The 27,605-nt window shown below is 44.4% G+C and overlaps 1 protein-coding gene across 1 annotated transcript in view; it reads left to right on the plus strand.

Moving 5' to 3' along the window:
• Window positions 1-27,442, plus strand: part of LOC135556216 (insulin-like growth factor-binding protein 3) — a 72,866-nt gene extending 45,424 nt beyond the window's left edge. Inside the window, exon 4 of the mRNA XM_064989224.1 lies at window positions 22,586-27,442. Within this exon, the coding sequence (XP_064845296.1) occupies window positions 22,586-22,711 (126 nt within the window). The 3' untranslated portion in view covers window positions 22,712-27,442. The remainder of the gene's footprint in view (window positions 1-22,585) is intronic.
• Window positions 27,443-27,605: the final 163 nt, after the last annotated feature.

Below are 27,605 nucleotides of genomic sequence, written 5' to 3' on the forward strand. Positions count from 1 at the left end.
AGGGAGGAGGTGAGGGCCCTCGGAGTGTGGTGTCAGGAAAATAACCTCACACTCAACGTCAACAAAACTAAGGAGATGATTGTGGACTTCAGGAAACAGCAGAGGGAACACCCCCTATCCACATCGATGGAACAGTAGTGGAGAGAGTAGCAAGTTTTAAGTTCCTCGGCATACACATCACAGACAAACTGAATTGGTCCACTCACACAGACAGCATCGTGAAGAAGGCGCAGCAGCGCCTCTTCAACCTCAGGAGGCTGAAGAAATTCGGCTTGTCACCAAAAGCACTCACAAACTTCTACAGAGGCACAATCGAGAGCATCCTGGCGGGCTGTATCACCGCCTGGTACGGCAACTGCTCCGCCCTCAACCGTAAGGCTCTCCAGAGGGTAGTGAGGTCTGCACAACGCATCATCGGGGGCAAACTACCTGCCCTCCAGGACACCTACACCACCCGATGTTACAGGAAGGCCATAAAGATCATCAAGGACATCTACCACCCGAGCCACTGCCTGTTCACCCCGCTATCATCCAGAAGGCGAGGTCAGTACAGGTGCATCAAAGCTGGGACCGAGAGACTGAAAAACAGCTTCTATCTCAAGGCCATCAGACTGTTAAACAGCCACCACTAACATTGAGTGGCTGCTGCCTACACACTGACACTGACTCAACTCCAGCCACTTTAATAATGGGAATTGACGGGAAATGTTGTAAATATATCACTAGCCACTTTAAACAATGCTACCTTATATAATGTTACTTACCCTACATTATTCATCTCATATGCAAACCTATATACTGTACTCTATATCATCGACTGCATCCTTATGTAATACATGTATCACTAGCCACTTTAACTATGCCACTTTGTTTACGTACTGATCTCACATGTATATACTGTACTCGATACCATCTACTGTATCTTGCCTATGCTGCTCTGTACCATCACTCACTCATATATCCTTATGTACATATTCTTTATCCCCTTACACTCTGTATAAGACAGTAGATTAGGAATTGTTAGTTAGATTACTTGTTGGTTATTACTGCATTGTCGGAACTAGAAGCACAAGCATTTCGCTACACTCGCATTAACATCTGCTAACCATGTGTATGTGACAAATAAAATTTGATTTGATTTGATTTGATGGTAGGTTTATTTGAACAGTGAGAGACAGAATAACAACAAAATAATCCAGAAAAACGCATCTCAAAAATGTTAAAAATTGATTTGCATTTTAATGAGGGAAATAGGAATTTCACCCCTCTGCAAAACATGACTTAGTACTTGGTGGCAAAACCCTTGTTGGCAATCACAGAGGTCAGACGTTGCTTGTAGTTGGCCAGCAGGTTTGCATACATCTCAGGAGGGATTTTGTCCCACTCCTCTTTGCAGATCTTCTCCAAGTCAGTAAGGTTTCGAGGCTGACGTTTGGCAACTCGAACCTTCAGCTCCCTCCACAGATGTTCTATGGGATTAAGGTCTGGAGACTGGCTAGGCCACTCCAGGACCTTAATGTGCTTCTTCTTGAGCCACTCCTTTGTTGCATTGGCCGTGTGTTTTGGGTCATTGTCATGCTGGCATACCCATCCACGACCCATTTTCAATGCCCTGGCTGAGGGAAGGAGGTGCTCACCCAAGATTTGATGGTACATGGCCCCGTCCATCATCCCTTTGATGCGGTGAAGTTGTCCAGTCCCCTTAGCAGAAAAACACCCCCAAAGCATAATGTTTCCACCTTCATGTTTGACGGTGGGGATGGTGATCTTGGGGTCATAGGCAGCATTCCTCCTCCAAACACGGCGAGTTGAGTTGATGCCAAATAGCTCCATTTTGGTCTCATCTGACCACAACACTTTCACCCAGTTGTCCTCTGAATCATTCAGATGTTCATTGGCAAACTTCAGACGGGCATGTATATGTGCTTTCTTGAGCAAGTTGACCTTGCGGGTGCTGCAGGATTTCAGTCCTTCACGGCGTAGTGTGTTACCAATTGTTTTCTTGGTGACTATGATCCCAGCTTCCTTGAGATCATTGACAAGATCCTCCCGTGTAGTTCTGGGCTGATTCCTCACCGTTCTCATGATCATTGCAACTCCACAAGGTGAGATCTTGCATGGAGCCCCAGGCCAAGGGAGATTGACAGTTCTTTTGTGTTTCTTCCATTTGCGAATAATCGCACCAACTGTGTTCACCTTCTCACCAAGCTGCTTGTCAATGGTCTTGTAGCCCATTCCAGCCTTGTGTCGGTCTACAATCTTGTCCCTGACATCCTTGGAGAGCTCTCATGGTGGAGAATTTGGAATCTGATTGATTGATTGCTTCTGTGGACAGGTGTCTTTTATACAGATAACAAACTGAGTTTAGGAGCACTCCCTTTAAGAGTTCTCCTAATCTCAGCGTGTTACCTGTATAACAGACACCTGGGAGACAGAAAACTTTCTGATTGAGAGGGGGTCAAATACTTATTTCCCTCATTAAAATGCAAATCAATTTATAACATTTTTGACATGTGTTTTTCTGTATTTTTGTTGTTGTTATTCTGTCTCTCACTGTTCAAATAAAACTACCATTAAAATTATAGACGGATCATTTCTTTGTCAGTGGGAAAATGTACAAAATCAGCAGGAGATCAAATAATTTTTTCCCTCACTGTATGTGAGATGCTGTTCATTGACTACAGCTCATCATTCAACCCCATAGTGCTCTCAAAGTCCATCACTTAGCTAAGGACACACTCTCTCTGCCACTGGATCCTGGAATTCCTGATGGGAATTCCAGGTGGTAAGGGTAGGCAACATCAAATCTGCCAAATCTCCTCAACATGGTGCCTTTCAGGGGTACGTGCTTAGTTCCCTCTTGTACATCCTGTACTCCCACAACTCCGTGGCAAAGCACTACTCCAACACCACCATTAATTTTGCAGATGGCACAACGGTGGTAGCCTGATCACCAACAACAATGAGACAGCCTATAGGGAGGAAGTCAGAGACCTGGCAGTGTAGTGTCAGGACAACAGCCTCTCCCTCAACGTGATCAAGACAAAGGAGATGATCGTGGTCTACAGGAGGGCCGAACACAACCACATACTCATCAACGAGGCTATAGAGGAGCAGGTCGAGAGCCTCAAGTTTCTTGGTGTCCAAATCACCAACAAACTATCATGTCCAAACACACCAAGACAGTCATGAAGAGGGCATGACAATGCCTCATCTCCCTCAGGAGACTGAAAAGATTTGGCATGGGTCCTCAGATTCTCAAAAAGGTCTACAGCTACACCATCGAGAGCATCCTGACTGGCTGCATCTCCTCCTGGTATGGCAACTGCTCCGCATCCAACTGCAAGGCGCTACAGAGGGTATTGTGTACGGCCCAGTACATCGCTGGGGCCAAACTTCCTGGCATCCTGGACCTCTATACCAGGCGGTGTCAAAGGAAGTCCCTAAAAAAAAATCCAAAGCGCCAAGTCTAACTCCAAAAGCCTCCTTAAAAGCTTTTACCCCCAAGCCATAAGACTGCTGAACAGCTAATCAAATGGCTACCCTGACTATTTACATTGACCCCACCTGTTTTATGCTGCTGCTACTCACTGTTTATTATCTATGCGTATTCACTTTACATCAACCTGCATACACAGTACCAGCCAACAGTTTAGACACACCTAATTATTCAACTGTTTTTCTTTATTTTTACTGTTTGCTACATAATAGTAATAGTGAAGCCATCAAAACTATGAAACAGCACATATGGAATCATGTAGTAACCAAAAACCAGTAGCCACCCTTTGCCTTGAAGACAGCTTTGCACACTCTTGGCATTCTCTCAACCAGCTTCATGGGGAATGCTTTTCCAACAGTCTTGAAGGAGTTCCGACATATGCTGAGCACGTGTTGGCTGCTTTTCCTTAACTCTGTGGTCCAACTCATTCCAAACCATCTCAATTGGGTTGAGGTCGGGTGATTGTGGAGGCCAGGTCATTTGATGCAGCGCTCCATCACTCTCCTTCTTGGTCAAATAGCCCTTACACAGCCTGGAGGTGTGTTGGGTATTTGTCCTATTGAAAAATAAATTATAGTCCCACTAAGCGCAAACCAGATGGGATGGCGTATCACTGCAGAATGCTGTGGTAGCCACACTGGTTAAGTGTGCCTAGAATTTTAAATAAATCACAGACAGTGTCACCAGCAAAGTGTTTTGCTTTATTTGAACTATTCCACACTCAGTATTCTCTCAACCAGCTTCAATTGTAATGATTTTCCAACAGTCTTGAAGGAGTTCCCACATATGCTGAGCACTTGTTGTCTTATTTTCCTTCACTCTGCGGGCCAACTCATCCCAAACTATCTTCATTGGGTTGAGGTCGGGTGATTGTGGAAGCCAGTTCAAATTTGGACAAAGAACAGATTTCCACCGGTCTAATGTTTATTGTTTCTTGGCTCAAGCAAGTATCTTATTCTCATTGGTGTCCTTTAGAACTGGTTTCTTTGCAGTTATTCAACCATGAATGTCTGATTCACACAGTCTCCTCTGATCAGCGGATGTTGAGATGTGTCTGTTACTTGAACTCTGCGAAGCATTTATTTGGGCTGCAATTTCTGAGGTTGGTAATTCTAATGTACTTATCCTCTGCAGCAGAAGTAACTCTGCGTCTTCCTTTCCTGTGGCCGTCCTCATGAGAGCCAGTTTCATCATAGCGCTTGATGGTTTTTGTGACTGCACCTAAAGAAACTTTCAAAGTTCATGACATTTTCTGGATTGACTGACCTTCATGTCTAAAAGTAATGATGGACTGTTATTTCCCTTTGCTTATTTGAGCTGTTCTTGCTATAATATGGACTTGGCCTTCTACCAAATAGGGCTATCTTCTGTATTCCACCCCTATCTTGTTACAACACAACTGATTGGCTCAAACGCATTAAGGAAAGAAATTCCACAAATTGGCTTTTAACAAGGCACACCTGTTAATTGAAATGCATTCCAGGTGACTACCTCATGAACCTGGTTGAGAGAATGCCAAGGGTGTGCAAAGCTATCATCAAGGCAAAGGTTGTCTAGGCAAAGGTTGTCTACTTTGAACAATCTCAAATATAACATGTTTTTGGTTACTACATGATTCCATGTGTGTTATTTCATTGTTTGATGTCTTCAGTATTATTCAACAATGTAGAACACAGTAAACATAAAAAACTCCCTGGAATGAGTAGCTGTGTCCAAACTTTTGACTGGTAATGTATATATTACCTTTATTACCTCTACTAACTTGTACCTCAGCACACTTGGTACCAGTACCCCATGTATACAGGGCCTTCGGGAAGTATTCAGACCCCTTGACTTTTTCCACATTTTGTTACGTTACAGCCTTATTCTAAAATGGATTTTTAATGAAAAAGTGAAAAAAGTGTTTTAGAATTTTTTATTTGAAAATAAAAAACAGAATTGCCTCATTTACATAAGTATTCAGACCCTTTGCTATGAGACTTGAAATTCAGCTCAGGTGCATCCTGTTTCCATTTATAATCGTTGAGATGTTTTTACAACTTGACTTGAGTCCACCTGTGGTATAATCATTTGATTGGACATGATTTGGAAAGGCAAATGTCAATATAAGGTCCCATAGTTGACAGTGCATGTCAGAGCAAAAACCAAGCCATGAGGTCGAAGGATTTGTCCATAGAGCTCCGAGACAGGATTGTATCGAGGCACAGATCTGGGGAAGGGTATCAAAACATTTCTGCAGCATTGAAGGTCCCCAAGAACAAACTGGCCTCCATCATTCTTAAATGGAAGAAGTTTGGAACCACCAAGGCTCTTCCTAGCGCTGTCTGTCCGGCCGAACTGAGCAAATGGGAGGAAGGGCCTTGGTCAGGGGGGTGACCAAGAACCTGATGGTCACTCTGACAGAGCTCTAGAGTTCCTATTTGGAGATGGGAGAAACTTCCAGAAGGACAACCAGCTCTGCAGCACTCCACCAATCAGGCCTTTACGGTAGAGTGGCCAGACGGATGCCACTGCTTAGTAAAAGGCACGACAGCCCACTTGAAGTTTGCCAAAAGGCACCTAAAGACTCTCAGACCATGAAAAACAAAATTCTCTGGTCTGATGAAACCAAGACTGAACTCTTTGGCCTGATTTCCAAGTGTTACTTCTGGATGAAACCTGGCACCATCCATACGGTGAATCATGGTGGTGGCAGCATTTTTCAGCGGCAGGGACTGGGGGACTAGTAAGTATCGAGGGAAAGATGAACGGAGCGAAGTACAGAGAAATCCTTGATAAAACCTGCTCCAGAGCACTTAGAACCTCAGACTGGGGCAAAGTTTCACCTTCCAACTGGAAAACGACCCTAAGCACACAGCCAAGACCACGCAGGAGTGGCTTCGGGACAAGTCTCTGAATGTACTTGAGTGGCCCATCCAGAGCCCGGACTTGAACCTGATCGAATATCTCTGGAGAGACCTGAAAATGTCTGACCAGTAACGCTCCCCATCCAACCTGATAGAGCTTGAGAAGATATGCTGAGAAGAATGGGAGAAGCTCCTCAAATACAGGTGTGCCAAGCTTGTAGCTTCATACCTATGAAGACTTAATGCTGTAGTCGCTGCCAAAGGTGCTTCAACAAAGTACTGATTAAAAGGGTCTGAATACTGATGTAAATGTGATATTTAATTTTGTTATTTGTAATACTTTTTTTATTTTATTCGAAAAACCTCTTTTTGCTTTGTCATTATGTGGTATTTTGTGTAGATTGATGAGGAAATAAATCCAATTGAATCCATTTTAGAATACGGCTGTAACCTACCAAAATGTGGAAAAAGTCAAGGGGTCTGAAATTTTCAGAAGGCACTTGTTATTGTTATTTTTTTGTGTTACTTTTTAATATTTTTTGACTTTAGTTTATTTAGTCAATATTTTCTTAACTCTTATTTTTCTCAAAACTGCATTGTTGGTTAAGGGCTTGTAAGTAAGCATTTCACTATAAGGTCTACACCGGTTGTATTCGTTACAAATAACATTGTAACGGCGTTCTTCGTTTGTCGAAAGAGAGCCGGACCGAAATGCAGCGTGTTGGTTACTCATGTTTTTAATATAACAAATGACGATACAAGAAATAACAAAAACAACAAATGGAACGAAAAAACCTATACAGCCTGTCTGGTGAACACTAACACAGAGACAGGAACAATCACCCACGAAATACAAAGTGAAACCCAGGCTACCTAAATACGGTTCCCAATCAGAGACAACGAGAATCACCTGACTCTGATTGAGAACCGCCTCAGGCAGCCTAACCTATGTAACACACACCCCTAATCAGCTACAATCCCAATAACTAAAAAACCCCACTAAGAATTACAACAAACAATAAACCCATGTCACACCCTGGCCTGACCAACTAATGAACTAAAACACAAAATACTCAGACCAAGGCGTGACAGAACCTCCCCCTAAGGTGCGGACTCCCGAACGCACCTCAAAACCATAGGGAGGGTCCGGGTGGGCGTCTGTCCATGGTGGCGGTTCCGGCTCGGGACGTGGACCCCACCCCATAAATGTCATAGTTCCTCCCCTTCGCGTCCTGGGATAATCTACCCTCGCCGCCGACCATGGCCGAATAGTCCTCACCCAGAACCCCACTGAACTGAGGAGCAGCTCGTGACTGAGGGGCAGCTCGGGACTGAGGCAGCTCGGGACTGAGGGGCAGCTCGGGACTGAGGGGCAGCTCGGGACTGAGGGGCAGCTCGGGACTGAGGGGCAGCTCGGGACTGAGGGGCAGCCCGGCACTGAGAGGCAGCCCGGTACTGAGAAGAAGCCCAGTACTGAGAAGAAGCCCAGTACTGAGAAGAAGCCCAGTACTGAGATGAAGCCCAGCCAGGCAGTTGAATCCGGCAGATCCTGGCTGACTGGCGGATCCTGGCTGACTGGCGGATCCTGGCTGACTGGCGGATCCTGGCTGACTGGCGGATCCTGGCTGACTGGCAGATCCTGGCCGACTGGCGGATCCTGGCTGACTGGTAGATCCTGGCCGACTGGCGGATCCTGGCTGACTAGCAGATCTGGCAGATCCTGGCTGACTGGCGGATCCTGGCTGACTGGCAGATCCTGGCCGACTGGCGGATCCTGGCTGACTAGCAGATCTGGCAGATCCTGGCTGACTGGCGGATCTGGAAGAGTCTGGTTGACTGGCAGATCTGGAAGAGTCTGGCTGACTGGCAGATCTGGAAGAGTCTGGCTGACTGGCAGATCTGGAAGAGTCTGGCTGACTGGCAGATCTGGAAGAGTCTGGTTTACTGGCAGATCTGGAAGAGTCTGGCTGACTGGCAGATCTGGAAGAGTCTGGCTGACTGGCAGATCTGGAAGAGTCTGGTTGACTGGCAGATCTGGAAGAGTCTGGTTTACTGGCAGATCTGGAAGAGTCTGGCTGAATAGCATATCTGGAAGAGTCTGGCTGACTGGCAGATCTGGAAGAGTCTGGCTGACTGGCAGATCTGGAAGAGTCTGGCTGAATGGCAGATCTGGAAGAGTCTGGCTGACTGGCAGATCTGGAAGAGTCTGGCTGACTGGCAGATCTGGAAGGGTCTGGCTGACTGGCAGATCTGGAAGAGTCTGGGTGACTGGCAGATCCTGGCCGACTGGCGGATCCTGGCTGACTAGCAGATCTGGCAGATCCTGGCTGACTGGCAGATCTGGAAGAGTCTGGTTGACTGGCAGATCTGGAAGAGTCTGGTTGACTGGCAGATCTGGAAGAGTCTGGCTGAATAGCAGATCTGGAAGAGTCTGTTGGCCTGATGCGTGGTGCTGGCACTGGTGGTATTGGGCCGAGGACACGCACAGGAAGCCTAGTGCGGGGAGCTGCTACCGGAGGGCTGGGGTGTGGAGGTGGTACTGGATAGACCGAACCGTGCAGGCGCACTGGAGCTCTTGAGCACCGAGCCTGCCCAACCTTACCTGGTTGAATACTCTCGGTGGCCCTGCCAGTGCTGCGAGGTGGAATAGCCCACACTGGGCTATGTAGGCGAACCGGAGACACCGAGCGCATGGCTGGTGCCATGTAAGCCGGCCCAAGGAGACGCACTGGGGACCAGATGCGTGGAGCCGGCTTCATTGCTTTTGACTCGACGCTCAATCTAGCCCGGCCGATACGCGGAGCTGAAATATACCGCACCGGGCTATGCACCCGCACTGGGGACACCGTGCGCTCCACCGCATAACACGGTGCCTGCCCGGTCTCTCTAGCCCCCCGGTAAGCACAGGGAGTTTGCGCAGGTCTCTTACCTGGCGCAGCCATACTCCCTGATAGCCCCCCCCCAAGAATTTTTGGGGGCTGATTCCCGGGCTTCCATCCACGTCGCCGTGCTGCCTCCTCATACCAGCGCCTCTCCGCTTTAGCCGCTTCTAGTTCCTCCTTGGGGCGACGATATTCACCAGGCTGAGCCCAGGGTCCTTTTCCGTCCAGTTCTTCCTCCCAAGTCCAATTCTCCAAATGGTGTAGCCTCTCCCACTGAAGCTGCTTCTGTTGCCTCTCGTGTAGCTCCTGCCTGTTAACACGCTGCTCGGTCCGTGTGTGGTGGGTGATACTGTAACGGCGTTCTTTGTTTGTCGAAAGAGAGCCGGACCGAAATGCAGCGTGTTGGTTACTCATGTTTTTAATATAACAAATGACGATACAAGAAATAACAAAAACAACAAACGGAACGAAAAAACCTATACAGCCTGTCTGGTGAACACTAACACAGAGACAGGAACAATCACCCACGAAATACAAAGTGAAACCCAGGCTACCTAAATACGGTTCCCAATCAGAGACAACGAGAATCACCTGACTCTGATTGAGAACCGCCTCAGGCAGCCAAACCTATGTAACACACACCCCTAATCAGCTACAATCCCAATAACTAAAAAAACCCACTAAGAATTACAACAAACAATAAACCCATGTCACACCCTGGCCTGACCAACTAATTAACTAAAACACAAAATACTCAGACCAAGGCGTGACAAACATTTGATTTGGTTTGACTTGATTTTTAAACTCTGAAGAATTTCTGCACAAAAACTTTCACTGGAACTAAGTGGCCTAGCCCGAACCATGAAAAATAGCCCCAAACCATTATTCGTCCCACACCAAACTTTACAGTTGGCATTATGCATTGGGGCAGGTAGCGTTCTCCTGAACTGCTAGATGGTGAAGCGTGATTCATCACTCCAGAGAACGCTTTTTCACTGCTCCAGAGTCCAATGGCGGCGAGCTTTACACTACCCCAGCTCATTCTTGGCATTTTGCATGGTGATCTTAGGTTTGTGTGCAGTTGCACGGCAATGGAAACCCATTTCATCAACCCCCCTACAAACAGTTCTTGTGCTGACGTTGCTTCCAGAGGGAGTTTGGAACTTGAAAGTGAGTGTTGCAACCAGATATTGCAAATAGATGATTTGTACGAGCTACGAGCTTCAGCACTCGGCAGTCTCGTTCTGTGAGCTTGTGTGGCCTACCACTTCATGGCTGAGCCATTGTTGCTCGTAGAAATTTACACTTCACAATAACAGCACTTACAGTATGTGGACACCAATCCATTGAGTGCTTTGTAGGTAAGCATGAACAATTTGAAGATGATCCTGTGTTGAACTGGGAGCCAGTGGAGTTTGATGCGGGTAGGGGTGATGTGGGATAGGTGAGATAGGGTCTGAGTTGTGAGATGTTTTTGAGGTGGAAGAAGTTATTGCTCATCCAAGTTTTCACTTCACTGAGCCAGTCAACAACAGAGGGGGATGGCAGAGTGGAGTTGGGTTTTGTGTGGATCTAGATTTGTGTGTCATCTGCAGAATAGGGACATTTGAGTCCAAATTGATGGAGGCTCTGACCAAGGGGTAGCATGTAGATACTAAACCGTAATGGACCTAACACTGAGCCGTGTGTGACCCCTGGGGCAGACCTGCAGTTGCCAAGGGAGACAAACTTATTTCTATCAGATAGGAGTGGAACCAGACAATGGGTGATCCGGAAACCCCAAGAAGCCTCTCCATGCGGTCAGTTAAAATCTGATGACGGTGTCAAATGCTGCAGACAGGTCCAGGAGGATGAGGATGGAGATGTTCCTAGCATCAGCAGCATAGAGAAGGTCGTTCACTGCCTTTACCAAGGCAGTTTCAGTGTCATGCATAGCCCTGAAGCCCGACTCACGGGATTAAAAAAGTTTATGATAGGCCATGTGTTGTTGGATTTGTGATGCTACCACTCTCTCAAAGCACTTTGGCGAGAAAGGGGAGGTTTGAGTTATGCCGGTAGTTGGTGAGGATCTCAGGGTCCAGGCCCTGTTTTTTCAGAATAGGAGTTATAGCCTCTGTTTTCAGAGTAGGAACAATGCAAAATGTGAGGGATGCATTCACAATCTTGACCACCAGGGGGCAGAGAACAGGGCAGCATGCCTTAACTATGGCAGAGGGCATGGGGTCAAGGGAGCAGGTTGTGGTTTTGGATTTAGAAAAGAGTAATGGTGGTTTCATTGACAAGGGAGAATGCATTAAGTCTTTTCACAGGTGGTGAGTCAGGTAGTCCTGTCGGGGGGAGCAGATGAAGGGGCAGACTGTTGCAGCTGTTGGTAGATAGTATAGGTTGACCGATTAAGCGGGATGGCCGATTTCAAGTTTTCATAACAATCGGAAATCGATCTTTTTGGACACCGATTTGGCCGTTTTTTTAAATTAAATTTTACACCTTTATTTATCCTATTTAACTAGGCAAGTCAGTTAAGAACACATTCTTATTTTCAATGAACGGTGGGTTAACTGCCTTGTTCACGGGCAGAATGACAGAATTTTACCTTGTCAGCTCGGGGATTCAAATTGGAAACCTTACAGTTAACTAGTCCAACGCTCGAACCACCTGATTACATTGCACTCCACGAGGAGACTGCCTGTTACGCGAATGCAGTAAGAAGCCAAGGTAAGTTGCTAGCTAGCATTAAACATATCTTATAAAAAATCAATCAATCATAATCACTAGTTAACTACACATGGTTGATGATATCACTAGTTTATCTAGCGTGTCTTGCGTTGCATATAATCGATGCGGTGCGTATTCACGGAAAAGGACTGTCTTGCTCCAATGTGTACCTAACCATAAACATCAATGCTTTTCTTAAAATCAATACACAAGTATATATTTTTAAAACTGCATATTTAGTTAATATTGCCTGATAACCTGGCTCGTTGCGAACTCTGTGAAGACTATTTCTTCCTAACAAAGACAACCAACTTTGCCAAACGGGGGATGATTTAACAAAAGCGCATTTGCGAAAAAAGCACAATCGTTGCACGACTGTACCTAACCATAAACATCAATGCCTTTCTTAAAATCAATACACAGAAGTATATATTTTTCAACCTGCATATTTTGCTAAAAGAAGTCCAGGTCAGCAGGCAATATTAACCAGGTGAAATTGTGTCACTTCTCTTGCGTTCATTGCACGCAGAGTCAGTGTATATGCAACAGTTTGGGCTGCCTAATTTGCCAGAATTGTATGTAATTATGACATAACATTGAAGGTTGTGCAATGTAACAGGAATATTTAGTCTTATGGATGCCACCCATTAGATAAAATACGGAATGGTTCCGTATTTCCCTGAAAGAATAAACTTCTTGTTTTCGAGATGATAGTTTCCGGATTCGACCATATTAATGATCCAAGGCTCGCATTTCCGTGTGTTATTATGTTGTAATTAAGTCTATGATTTGATAGAGCAGTCTGACTGAGCGATGGTAGGCACCAGCAAGCTCGTAGCATTCATTCAAAAAGCAATTTCGTGCGTTTTGCTAGCAGCTCTTCGCTGTGCTTCAAGCATTGAGCTGTTTATGACTTCAAGCCTATCAACTCCCGAGATTAGGCTGGTGTAACCGATGTGAAATGGCTAGCTAGTTAGCGGGGTGCAGGCTAATAGCGTTTCAAACGTCACTCGCTCTGAGACTTGGAGTGGTTGTTCACCTTGCTCTGCAAGGGCCGTGGCTTTTGAGGAGCGATGGGTAATGCTGCTTCGAGGGTGGCTGTTGTCGATGTGTTCCTGGTTCGAGCCCAGGTAGGGGTGAGGAGAGGGACGGAAGCTATACTGTTACACTGGCAATACTAAAGTGCCTATAAGAACATCCAATAGTCAAAGGTGTATGAAATACAAATACCTTTTATAATTCCTATAATAACTACAACCTAAAACTTCTTACCTGGGAATATTGAAGACTCCTGTTAAAAGGAACCACCAGCTTTCATATGTTCTCATGTTCTGAGCAAGGAACTTAAACGTTCTTTACATGGCACAAATTGCACTTTTACTTTCTTCTCCAACATTATTTAAACCAAATTGAACATGTTTAATTTTATTTGAGGCTAAATTGATTTTATTGATGTATTATATTAAGTTAAAATAAGTGTTCATTCATTATTGTTGTAATTGTCATTATTACAAATACTTTTTTTTAATCGTCTGATTAATCGTTATTGGCTTTTTTTGGTCCCCCAATAATCGGTATCGGCGTTGAAAAATCATAATCGGTCGACCTCTAGTCAATAGCCTCCACTTTGTTTTGAAAGAAGGCTAGAAAACTGTCACAGAGGTCGGTGGTGATTGTGAGAGAGGGGTTGTCCAATAGGCGGAGAAGTGTGCTGATGGTTTAGAAGAGCACTCTTGGGTTTCCTTGTTCATTCCTTATGGTGTTGGAGAAATAGGCCGATTTGGTTGTGGCAAGTGAGTCCTTTACTTGTGAATGTACGCCTGTGCTCTGTGCTCATTTCAGAGTAGCTGCACTGAGGCTCTCATTAGCCCAGCTTTATTTAGAAAAGCAATATCCTGCAGCCATTTGCGGGCCAGGGAGTTACTCACACACACACACACACAACATGCACACACACATGCACACACACACACACACACACACGCATATATGTATATATATATATATATATATATATATATATATATATATATATATATATATATATATATATATATATATATATACACCCACACATACACACACACACATGTTTTACGAGCCTGTGTTTACCCTGTGGTCAGCCAGGCTCTTTTTAATGTCCGTGACGCTCGGTGGCGCTGCTATTAGCCCAAAAAAGGGCATTATAAGTGCACACACTCATATATACGCACAGAACACACTCACACACCCATAAAGGAAGCATTATGAGCACGCATACACGCATGCACACACACACACACCTATAAATGCAGCATTATGAATGTGTGGGGTGGATGAAGTGTGCTCTGTTAGCATCGGCCATGTGTACACCGTTAGGGCTCCGGGGCTAGGTCTCAGTGGCTAGGGCTCAAGGGAGTAGAGTTTAGCATTTACGGTTTAAGGACTCAAGGGCTAGGGTTTAGCATTTAGGGCTTAGGTGCTAGGGTTTAGAGTCTATAAATCCCCACTCAGGGTCAGACTCATTATGCGGAAAGGAGGGAGACAGGCAGGCTCTTTCACAGACAGTGCCAATAAATAAGTTTAGTCTTTAGGCTGAAGAACTGAAACATGCCAGCATCTCTCCTCCAAGGGAAAATAAAGTGATTCCTTTTTTGGCCTTTTCATTGTTAAAGTTCCTCCTCTTCCCTCATTCTGTTTCATATAAGGAGTTTGTCCCAAATGGAAACATATTCCCTATATAGTACACTACTTTTGATCAGATCCCTATTGGCCCTGGTCAAAAGTAGTTCACTTAATAGGGAATAGGGTACCATTTGGGATCAAGACGGGCTAGGGAGGTTTAGGTAGAAGATACTAAGAAAGAGAGAGAGAAAGACTACATGCTAGCTAGTGGAGATGACACTGCTAATAGTTCACAGATGAAACAGAGACTGAATGGAAACTCACAGGTAGCCAAGCAAGTAGGGAATGCACACGTGCACACTCGCTTACTCTCGTTCTCTCTCCTTCTTTCTCTTTCCCACATACTGAGCCACATGAACGAATACTACAGTACTTACCATAGAATTCTATGGTAAACTGTTGTATACTATAGAATACTATACTACACACTGTATTTTCCCTTAAGCATGTATAGTACTTGCTATATAATGTTTTACTATACTGTAAAATACTACAGTAAATACTACAGTATTTTCCACACAAAAAACACTGTAGTAAATACAACATCAATATCAGCAAAACACTACAGTCCGCCAAAACACTACACTCACTTTTACTATAGTAAGTAAATACAGCAGTATATTATTTACATGTACCCTACCCATTCCCCTCCCCATATTGAAATTTGAGCCACCCATACTTGAGAAATCTCCATGCCAAGTACAGTATATACCATATATTGTATTCCCTACAGGTTATGAAAAAGACTGGAAGTGCTTGTACTATCCTACCTACTTATCGTTTATGGAAATGTTACTCTTTTAGTATTTATACTGAAGGAGAAAGCCTCCACTTCTATGTCAAAGATAATTAAAAAAACACTATGGTAAATACTACAGTATACTACAATCCACCCAAACACTACATTAAGTATTTATACTATAGTTAACTGTAAATACTAAAGTATAAACAGTATACTGAAGTATACTACAGTATTCATTGTAGTATTTTTGTGGACTAGACAGTAAAGTCCACAAAAACACTACAGTGAATACTATAGTATTTATATCATAGTATACTATAGTATATTTTGGGGGGGGTGACACAATCCTCCCCCTACACATACATGCAAGCATGCACACACAGAAACGCACTCACACACATACACAACTACACACACATAAGCATACACACGCACGCACGCATGCACACACACACACATTCCCAGGACTCCATCATCATTAACCATCTCAGGAACACAATGTGAAGCTCTCTTCCCCTGTCTCGTCCGCTGCTCATAGAAAACATAGGACCTGTCCCAGAGGAGAGGAGCAAGGCAGGGAAGACGGGAAGGAGGAGCTGTGGTGAAAGAGAAAAAGAGGCAAAGGAATGATGGGAAGGAAGGACATTCTGTGGGCGGAGATGGCAGTACTGAGAGTATGGGGTTACCCTATTCCCTTTATAGTTCCTTGGTCTAAAGTAGTGCACAATATAGGGCATAGTGTGCAATTTCAGAAGCAGACAGAGTCCTGTAGTTGGTGCAGGTATTTTAATTTGTTTTCCAGTCTTTGATCCTAGTGCTCAGCTAGCTGGCTGTCTGGCTGGTGTCTGACTCGCTGTCTGACTGGCTGGCTTGCTTACTGGATGGCTTGACGAATGGGTGGGTTGGTGGGTGGGTGGGTGGATGATTGGATGGTGGGTGGCTGCTGGCTGGCTGGCAGTTGACTGACTGACTGGCTGGCTGGTGGCTGGCTGGCTGACTGGTTTGCTGGCTGGATGGCTGACTAGTTCACTGGCTTGCTGGTTTGCTGAATGGCTGGCTGGCTGGCTAAGTACCTGTGTGGGTGTGTTTGTGTTTGTGTGGGGGGGCCATAATCAGCTCCAGATGATTTTGAGCTTGTGCCAGATGCCCAAAATAGCAGTGCTCCTTTCCCCACGGCCCTCCAACTGACCCTGACAAATATTATAGCAACTCCATGTTTACCATCACACTATTTCACTCTGTCGCTCACGCCGTATCCTCTCCTCGCTCTATATGTCCGCTAAATCGGAAATTACTTTTACATTTGTATCGCAGAATCTGCCACTCTTCAGCTTTACAGATTGAATAAAACCCTTACTGTAGCACCCTGCAAGCCTGATACACAGATCATTTCAGAGAAAAATAGAGACACACACGCACGCACATGTACACACACATTCTTGTTCGTGAACGTGATGTTTGAGTTCTGCTGAAGCCTGGCTTGCACATGATTCTGAATAACATCCAAGTTGAGAAAGGCAAGAGAGAGAGAGAGAGAGAGAGAGAGAGAGAGAGAGAGAGAGAAAATAAGGGTGGGTGGAGAGGAGAGAGATAAATTGAGGTCAGCAAACAGGGGAAGAAAGGAGTGGAGCAATAGGACACACACAGTCTGGCAGGTGGCTGTGGAGAAAAGGTGTTATTATTACATTAGGGACAGATCGCAATTTACTGGGGGAGAGAGTTGGTCCAAAATAGGGAGGGTTGTCAAACTTTTTTGTTTTGCTTTGGGGAGGGTTGTGTGTTTTTTTCATTGTACACGGGGGAGGGTTGTGCATTTTTTCCCTGGTTAATTTCTTCCATCCTAGCCAAATTTCCTCATCAGCTTGCATGCTCCTCTCCTATATCAATGTGTTTTGGTACTTCCCTTATGTACTACGCTTTTCAATGTGCTAACTTTTACTATACCACAGGTCAGTACAGTCTGCCAGTGGTCTATCCTGCCCTCATAGTCACAATAGTGGTAGGTGGATTGTTTGTCCAGATCCGCAGTAGACTAACTAGCAGTCATACCACACATACAAATATTCAAAGCTGCGTACATTTTTTAAAATATGAATCAACAGGAACAAATAGGAATAGCTGATAGGCTGCGAACACGCCAGGTGCCTATTTGCGCATGAATGTACAGAGTGTACAGAGAAGACATTAAACACACAGTTCAAAAAGCTCCCCAGTTCCCCTATTGATCTTGTGTAGGGACTATACAATTCTCCTACCTGGACTATAGTAGCCTGCAACAGCAAAATGCAACGCATGATTGCATTATTGTTTTCATGTGAGCACAACATTCTAGGCTGCAGTGAATGTGTCATTTGAATAACGACGAAATAGCTTTTTGATTTCAATGTTTCATGCACTGAATACAACAGATGTAGACCTTACAGTGAAATTGTGAGCCCCTAACCAACAATGCAGTTAAAAAAAATATGGATAAGAGTAAGAAATAAAAGTCAGAAGTAATTAAAGAGCATCAGTAAAATAACAATAGCGAGACTATATACAGGAGGTACCGGTACAGAGTCAATGTGCGGGGGCACCGGTTAGTTGAGGTAATATATACATGTAGGTAGAGTTATTAAAGTGACAATACATAGATGATAACAACAGAGAGTAGCAGCGGTGTAAATAACCCTAACCCCTGGGTAGCCATTTGATTAGATGTTCAGGAGTCTTATGGCTTGGAGGTAGAAGCAGTTTAGATGCCTCTTGGACCTAGACTTGGCGTTCCGTTACTGCTTTCCATGCGGTAACAGAGAGAACAGTCTATGACTAGGGTGGCTGGAGTCTTTGACAAGTTTTGGGCCTTCCTCTGACACCGCCTGGTATAGAGGTACTGGGTGGCAGGAAGCTTGACCCCAGTGATGTACTGGGCCATTCGCACTACACTCTGTAGTGCCTTGTGGTCGGAGGCTGAGCAGTTGCCGTACCAGACAGTGATGCAACCAGTCAGGATGCTCTCGATGGTGCAGCTGTAGAACCTTTTGAGAATCTGAGGACCCATGCCAATTATTTTCAGTCTTCTGAGCGGGAATAAGCTTTGTCGTGCCCTCTTCACAACTGTCTTGGTGTGCTTGGACCATGTTAGTTTTGTTGGTGATGTGGACACCAAAGAACTTGAAGCTCTCAACCTGCCCAACTGCAACCTGTCGATGAGAATGGGGGCGTGCTCGGTCCTCTTTTTCCTGTAGTCCACAATCATCTCCTTTGTCTTGATCACATTGAGGGAGAGGTTGTTGTCCTTGCACCACACTGCCAGGTCTCTGACCTGCTCTCTATAGGCTGTCTCGTTGTTGTCGGTTATCAGGCCTACCACTGTTGTGTTGTCAGCCAACTTAATGATCGTGTTGGAGTCGAGCTTGGCCACGCAGTCATGGGTGAACAGGGAGTACAGTGTTGAGGATCAGCGTGGCAGATGTGTTGTTGCTTACCCTTACCACCTGGGGTTGGCCCATCAGGAAGTCCAGGATCCAGTTGCAGAGGGAGGTGTTTAGTCCCAGGGTCTTTAGCTTAGTGATGAGCTTTGTAGGCGCTATGGTGTTGAACTCTGAGCTGTAGTCAATGAACAGCATTCTCCCATATGTGTTCCTTTTGTCCAGGTGGGAAAGGGCAGTGTGGAGAGCGATTGAGATTGTGTCATCTGTTGGAGTGGGTCGAGGGTATCCGGGATGATGCTGTTGATGTGAGCCATGACCAGCGTTTCAAAGCACTTCATGGCTACCGACGTGAGTGCTACGGGCGGTAATCATTTACGCAGGTTACCTTCACTTCCTTGGGCACAGGGACTATGGTGGTCTGCTTGAAACATGTAGGTATTACAGACTCGGTCAGGGAGAGGTTGAGAATGTCAGTGAAGACACTTGCCAGTCGGTCCGCGTATGCTTTGAGTAGACATCCTGGTAATCCGTCTGGCGCCGCTGCTTTGGGAATGTTGACCTGTTTAAAGATATTGCTCACATCAGCTACCGATATTGTTCTCACACAGTCATCCGGAACAATCCGAGCAGCTGTTCCTCATGCACCTAGAACCTACCGCTACAAAATAGCCTAAATATTTAGCGTTTACATTTTTTATGACTTTTTTTTAAAATGACCTTTTATGTGTGGCATATACATCCTTTATTTTGATCAGGCTACTTCAAAAGTCTCCTGTAGGCATGCAAAATATAATTCCAGCATCCTCAAAAAATGTACCAGGTTTCCATCCAGCCTTTTCATGCGAGTCAAGTAGCCTACATGTCTGATAAAATGTATCACACCACATCTGGGGAAAGCGTGCAGTTTATTAGGCTACAGATTAAGTTATGATGAACTTCACATGAGGTTGATGCTCCTTTCAATAAATATCAAGGGTCTTAGTCTGGTGACATGATGATCGATGCCTGGCTGCCATTTGACAAGCTCATAGAACAGGACCGCGGAGTGCTGAAGCGCGTAGTGGGTAAAGATTGTCTGTCCTCGGTTGCAACACTCACTACCTGTAACGCTCAATGAGTGAGTGTGTGTGGAGTCAGGCACAGAGAGCAAAGGATGCGGGAAAAATACATGCTTTAATGTCCGTAATCAAAATATCAAAAAGTATTTACCCAACACAGGCGAAACTATAAAACAAATAGGACCCTGATGGTAAAATACTAGGACAGCATAAAACCCAACACAAAATTCTAACACCTCTCACAAGACAGTAGAACAAGCCCGCACAAACAGAAGCGGGCTAAACCAACTTAAATAACCCCACCCTAACAACCAAACAAGGAACAGGTGAAACCAATTAGACAAAAACAAACGAACACAGAACAAACGACGATCGCCGAGCGCCACCTGAACCAGAAGGGGAGTCAACATCGGTACTATTCGTGACACTACCAAGGTCCAAACGGCCTCTGGAAGCAACATCCGCACAATAACTGTTTGTCGGGAGCTTCATGAAATGGGTTTCAATGGCCGAGCAGCCACACAGAAGCCTAAGATCACCATGCTCAATGCCAAGCATCAGCTGGAGTGGTGTAGAGCTTGTTGCCATTTAACTCTGGAGCAGTGGAAACGCATTCTCTAGAGTGATGAATCACGCTTCACCATCTGGGAGTCCGACGGACGAATCTGGGTTTGGGGGAATGTTACCTGCCAAAATTTGGTGGAGGAGGAATAATGGTCTGGGCTGTTTTTCATGGTTTGCCCTAGGCCCCTTAGTTCCAGTGAAGGGAAATCTTAATGCTACAGCATACAATGACTTTGTAGACTATTCTGTGCTTCCAACCTTGTGGCAACAGTTTGGGGAAGGCCCTTTCCTGTTTCAGCATGATAATTCCCCTGTGCACAAAGCGAGGTCATTAAAGAAATGGTTTGTCAAGATCGGTGTGGAAGAACTTGATTGGCCTGCGCAGAGCCCTGACCCCCTCGAACAACACCTTTGGGATGTTGGGGGCCTAATCCCCCAACATCAGTGACCAATCACAATAATGCTCTTGTGGCTGAATGGAAGCAAGTCCCCACAGCAATGTTCCAACATCGAGTGGAAAGGCTTCCCAGAAGAGCAGAGGCTGTTATAGCAGCAAAGTGGTGATTAACTCCATATTAATGCCCAGGATTTTGTAATGAGATGTTCCACGAGCAGGTGTCCACATGGTCACGTAGTCAGTGGCGGCTGTTGAGGGGAGAACGGCTCATCATAATGGCAGGAACTGAGCAAATGGAATAGAAACCGCGTGTTTGATGTATTTGATACCATTCTACTGATTCCGCTTTAGTCATTACCATGAGCAGGTTCTCCCCAAATAAGGTGCCACCAACCTCCTGTGATTGTAGTGTTTTTTTTTTAACTGACAAGTAAATCAATCAATCCAAACTATGCCGAGGCAATTTGAAGAATGGAAAGAGACATCTGTTACAAAACACCAAAAAAGTTGAATGACATTCATAGATTGTCAAGCCAAGCTTTCGGTACTGGGTAAGCCTACAGGGTAGGGAGGGATGTGTCTTCTGTTTGTCCAGATTGATAGTCTATTTATCGTGGTGTTGAAAATGCAAACCATGTCTGTATGTTTTGTTTATTGGTTGTGTGGTGCATTGGCACAGAAACCTGTTGGTGGAAAATTGATTGCATATATTTTATATAATTATAATTTCCCCCTAGCTGATCATTGTCAGCAACCGGAAGAGTGTGTTAAATGTATTTTACAGTACAAGGGGAGGGTCATGTGAAAATATGTTTTACGTTGAGGAGGGGGGCACATCCTTTTTTTCTGACACCCTGTGTTGGATCAACAATTGATGTGCTTTCCGTGAAAACACTAATCTGTTTCAAATCGATGTCCTTTCCCCTCTTTGTCATCCTTCCCCTCTCTGTCCTCACCCCCTTTACTTCGTCCCTCTCTCCCCCTATCCCCTGTGTCTTTTTACCCTTTACCCTGTTTGCCGGTCTCCCCCTCTCTCTAAAGGTTCTCTCTTTCTCAATTCAAGGGATTTATTGGCATGGGAAACACATGTTACCATTGCCAAAGCAAGTGAAATAGATAATAAACAAAAGTGAAATCAACTATAAAAAATTAACAGTAAACATTACACTCACAGAAGTTCCAAAAGAATAAAGACATTTCTAATGTCATATTATGTCTATACAGTGTTGTAGCGATGTGTAAATGGTTGAGGTACAAAAGGGAAAATAAATAAACATAACTATGGGTCGTATTACAATGGTGTTTGTTCTTCACTGGTTGCCCTTTTCTTGTGGCAACAGGTCACAAATATTGCCGCTGTGATGGCACACTGTGGTATTTCACCCAGTAGATATGGGAGTTTATCATCGTTGGGCTTGTTTTCCAACTCATTGTGGATTTGTGTAATCTGAGAGAAATATGTGTCTCTAATATGGTCATACATTTGGCAGGAGGTTACTCTCTCTCTCTCTCTCTCTCTCTCGCTCTCTCTCTCTCTCTCTCTCCTCTTTCACCCTCGGAGTGTTTCTAGGCTGCCAGGGCTATTTGAATGGTGTTAGTGTGTTAGTCCTTCCCATACGGGTGTTACCTGCCTATGAGATACAGCTTGCTGAAGGCTGCACACATCTGATAGAAAAAAACTCCCTTTCTAGTCTGTCAAAGTTGAAAGGCGTTTTATATGATAGAATGTTGCTTGTTATATTGAATTAAATGTAACTCTATCTTTCTTTATTTCTCACTCTCTTTCTGTCTCTCTCTCTCTGCAGTGCCGTCCATCCAAAGGGAGGAAGCGAGGTTACTGCTGGTGTGTGGATAAGTACGGTCAGCCTCTCCCCAGCTACGATGGAAAGGAGAGAGGAGAATCCCAGTGCAACAACCTGGAGAACAAATGAGAAGCAGAGAGAGAGTGGATGGATGGGGAGAAAGAACGAAGCAAGGAGGAGAGAGGAATAGGAGAGAGACTTTTTTTCACTCCGGCCCTTCACAAAGCACAGTCAAAAGAGCGCCAGACTGTTGACCTCAGGTCACATGACTGCCGGATAGGGAAGGGGGGAGGGGGAAGGGAGTGAGAAGACTGGAGGAGCACAGCCTATAGGCCAAGCCTTCTGTCCATCGTCTATAGCTATCTGCTCTGTGCTATGGGAACCTCCTCACCTTGTATGAAAACAAGAGAGAAACTAATCATCTCCACTATTCTTTTAGAGAGAGATGGAGGGACTTTTCCACTGTATTTAAAGGGTGAGTGACTGTGACCCAACTCAATGTGTGTTTGTGTGTGTATGCGTGTGTAAATGCTGTCTTTCACTAAAGATCATTTTAGAGATGTTAGAACACCCAAACCCAAATCCAGCCCCCTTCCATCCTGTCATGCAGAAACTCCTCCTCTTTCTCAGGGTCCATCATTATGAAGTGAAGGCTTATGGTTTGGCCAGCCTCTGATCTCTTTCATGCCATCTTGGACAACACTGGCCTTCCCCACTGTCTCCAAAGCAACCAGCTTGTCCAACCCGTTGTGCTGCGTCACATTTACAGGTTTAGGGGGGAACGAATGGAGACAGTGCCCAATAACGGTGCCTTAAAACCCCACACTGCCCCCCTCACCCTCTCCGCCCTCTCTCCCCCATCCCTAGCCCCTATCCCTCCCTTTCCCATAGTCCTTCCTTTGCCTTCTGCAGTCCTCATAGGTGCTCACATAGTTTTACCACCATTCAGCCCTGGAGTCTGGTCTGATTAGTTAGCTGGTGGGTTAGCCGAGCCTAGCTTAGCTGCCAAACCATCACTCCTCCAGTCAGGAAATAGGGCCAGCATTGTTGTCATAACAACTTGGTCCCTCTATCTGCAGTCCTCTTCCTGTTTATGGTGAGTATGGCCAGTTGTAGGGTCCTTTAGACTGGGCATGCTCGGTGAGACTGGATTGCTCTCTCTTCAATAGGTCCCCATTCTTCGAGCCCAAGCGCAATCACTTAAAGCACTTCAGCTGCATCCAACCAACCAATTTGGACCAATTATAAATAATTAGGTGGGTGCTTATGTTTGTCCTGTTTATTATACAAGTGTGTATTATACACGTGAAATTAGAAATGTGTTTTTTGCATATCCCTACTCAACCTGAGACACCCTCGGAGAGTGAGGTCAATGCCAGGTCTTCCATTATCAATGGCAACCCCGGATCAATTAGTTAAGTGCCTTGTTTACATCAACAGATTTTTAACCTTGTCAGCTTGGGGATTTAAGCTACCAACCATTCAAACTAGCACAAAGCTTCTAACCGCTAGACTACCTGCCTCCCATAGCATAGCAATAATGCAGTACCTTTTCCATAGTGGCAACATTTGACAAGGTTTATAGCACTGTAGAACAAAACAACAAGAAATACAATCAACAACAACACAATATATATATATATATATGCTACACCAGGACTTCAGACAGTGATCTTACTCAGCCGAGTAAATGAACGGCACTCCTCAGAATTTACATGCAATTCAAAGGGTGTTTTCTTTTTGTTTATATTGTTCTTGGAGATGCTTGTATGATCTTATGCCAACAACTCCGCAAGATGGACACAGCACCAAATATGCACTCAAGAAGCAGACAGGGGGTCTGAGGAAAGGGGCGTGGTTCTCCTAGAGATGCTTCCTGCTTTCTCTATTGCGCTTTCACATATCCTGTGTCCAAAATGGCACCATATTTGGATGACATTTCAGATGCAGACTTTAACAGTGGAGAGTGCATAAGAGGGAATGCTAGCCCAGTAGCTTGGTTGCACTGAATCAGTTACAAAGTAACTTTCAAAAAACAACCACAACAACTTCAAACCAACCTACCCGCTGGTACAATATGACATTTTGTCAGAGCACTTCATTTAACGGTGAGTTGCATAAAAGTATGTTTAAGCTATTGCCCTGCCCCCTTCCCTGTTATTTGTGTGTCTTTGTACTTATTATAATTTAGTTCCTGGAAGCTATGTGTCTGAATAGACATACAGTGCCTTCAGAAAGTATTCAAACCCCTTAACTTTTTCCACATTTTGTTAGGTTATTCTAAAATGTATTAAATAGTTTTTTTCCCTCATCAATCTACACACAATACCCATAATGACGAAGCAAAAACAGGTTTTTAGAACACTTTGCAAAAAAAACTGAAATATCACATTTACATAAGTATTCAGACCCTTTACTCAGTACTTTGTTGAAGCACCTTTTGCAGCAATTACAGCATTGAGACTTCTTGGGTATGACGCTACAAGCTTGGCACACCTGTATTTGGTGAGTTTCACCCATTTTCTGCAGATCCTCTCAGGCTCTGTCAGGTTGGCTGGGGAGCGATGCTGCGCAGCTATTTTCAGGTCTCCAGAGATGTTCGTTTGGGTTCAAGTTCGGGCTCAGGCTGGGCCACTCAAGGACATTCAGAGTCTTGTCCCGAAGCCACTCCTGCGTTGTCTTGGCTGTGTGCTTAGGGTTGTTGTCCTGTTGGAAGGTGAACCTTCACCCTAGTCTGAGGTTCTGAGGGCTCTGGAGCAGGTTTTCATCAAGGGTCTCTCTGTACTTTGCTCCGTTCATCTTTGCCTCAATCTTGACTAGTCTCCCAGTCGTTGCCGCAGAAAATCAACCCCACAGCATAATGCTGCTACCACCGTGCTTCACCGTAGGGATGGTGCCAGGTTTCCTCCAGATGTGATCCTTGCCATTCTGGCCAAAGAGTTGAATCTTGGATTCATCGGACCAGAGAATCTTGTTTCTCATGGTCTGAGAATCTTTAGGTGCCTTTTGGCAAACTCCAAGCAGGCTGTCACGTGCCTTTTACTGAGGAGTGGCATCCGTCTGGCCACTCTACCATAAAGGCCTGATTGGTGGAGTGCTGCAGAGCTGGTTGTCCTTCTGGAAGGTTCTCCCATCTCCACAGAGGAACTCTAGACCTCTGTCAGTGACCATCAGGTTCTTGGTCACCTCCCTGACCAAGGCCCTTATCCCTCGATTGCTCAGTTTGGCCGGGCAGATAGGTTTAGGAAGAGTCTTGGCGGTTCCACATTTCTTCCATTTAAGAATGATGGAGGCCACTGTGTTCTTGGGGACCTTCAATGCTACAGAAATTTCTTGGTACCCTTCCCCAGATCTGTGCCTCGACACAATCCTTTCTCAGAGCTCTACGGAAAATTCCTTCGACCTCATGGCTTGGGTTTTGCTCTGACATGCACTGTCAACTGTGGGACATTACATAGATAGGATGGGTCTTTCCAAATCATGTCCAATCAATGTAATTTACCACAGGTGGACTCCAATCAAGTTGTAGAAACATCTCAAGGATGATCAATGGAAACAGGATGCATCTGAGCTCAATTTCGAGTCTCATAGCAAAGTGTCTGAATACTTATGTACATGTATTAAAAATAAATTAGCTAAAATTCTAAAAACCTTTTTTCGCTTTGCCATTATGGGGTATTGTCTGTAGATTGCTGAAAAAATGGTTTTATTTAATCAATTTTAGAATAAGGCTGTAACTTAACACAATGTGGAAGCAGTCAAGGGATCTGAATCCTTTCCGAAGGCACTGTATGTACTGTACATAAAATAAAGTAAATAAAGAAGTAATTTATCTAATAAATAATTAAATGCTGATCCAAACTATGTTTTATTTTCTTATAAAGGATTCAGTGACTTTCGAATAGTAGAGGAGATTGGGGTAAGACTAGCCAAAGGGTAAGTTGAAACCACCCTTGTTTCTAGGAAAATATACACAAAATTAATAATTTGAACAAATATTTAGGAAGAGGTGATCATTTCATGGAGTCTGTGAAGGAAGAAACCACGTGGAAAAAGTGGTGAGCAAGTTACGTCCAAAAAAACAGATTTTTACCAAGTCAAATGAATTTCATCCTGAAATATATGTAGATATTTTTGTAAGAAATAATACTATATATTTACCTTAATGGGTGATTACATTCAAGTGATGTTGAATGTAAAAAAAAAATGTCTCAACTTACCCCACTCTCCCCTACCACAAAGTGGAAGTTGATTTAGTGTATAATTACTAATTAATGTTTATATTTTAATTAACACTATATCTTCTGTTTCTCAGCAGTATCATTATTTTGTAAACTCCATACATTTCCGGGTCTGTTGCCCACGGTAACTATCAGTCTGTCACTCAGGTCACTGGTCTGTCTAATAGGTGTAAAACAGAGTTGGGGTCATTATTGTTTCAATGCACTCAATACAGTATTCTAAAGTTCTTAATGAGCAAAATGTTAATTTCAAAATGTTAACTTCCTGAATTGACAGTGTGGCTAAACCCAATCCTGTTGTGTTTTCCTATGGGTCTGTCATCCAGTGGAACTCTGTCAGTCAGTCGGTCACAACTCCACTACTTCTCTCTGTGCACGCCAACGTGCACACCATGCCATTCTGTCTCAGTCTGGGTCCACTGGTCACATAAGAATCTCTGTTGTTCACGGGTAATTGTACTTTTTTTAAAAATATATTTATTTATTCAAATTGTATCATTTAAAGAGTTTTGATTCTTTAAAGAATAAAAGCTTTTCATGTTACTAAACTAGAAAATCACACAGCTATTCTTTCCTTTGGGAATGGAAAATTATTTTGTTCAAATATAATGTATATTGAATGTATTTTTTAAATAAAAAATTAACACAATTTGTATTTACTGTTGAATGGCTTGAGGGCATTTTTACGAGTCAGGCTATATTACCTCAGAGAGCTGAGTAGTACATTCAGCACTCCATACGGTCTAATTCAGAGTTATAGTATGTAGGCCTACATTAAATCA

Source organism: Oncorhynchus masou, chromosome 15 (assembly GCF_036934945.1).
Source record: "Oncorhynchus masou masou isolate Uvic2021 chromosome 15, UVic_Omas_1.1, whole genome shotgun sequence".
Classification (NCBI taxonomy): Eukaryota; Metazoa; Chordata; class Actinopteri; order Salmoniformes; family Salmonidae; genus Oncorhynchus; species Oncorhynchus masou.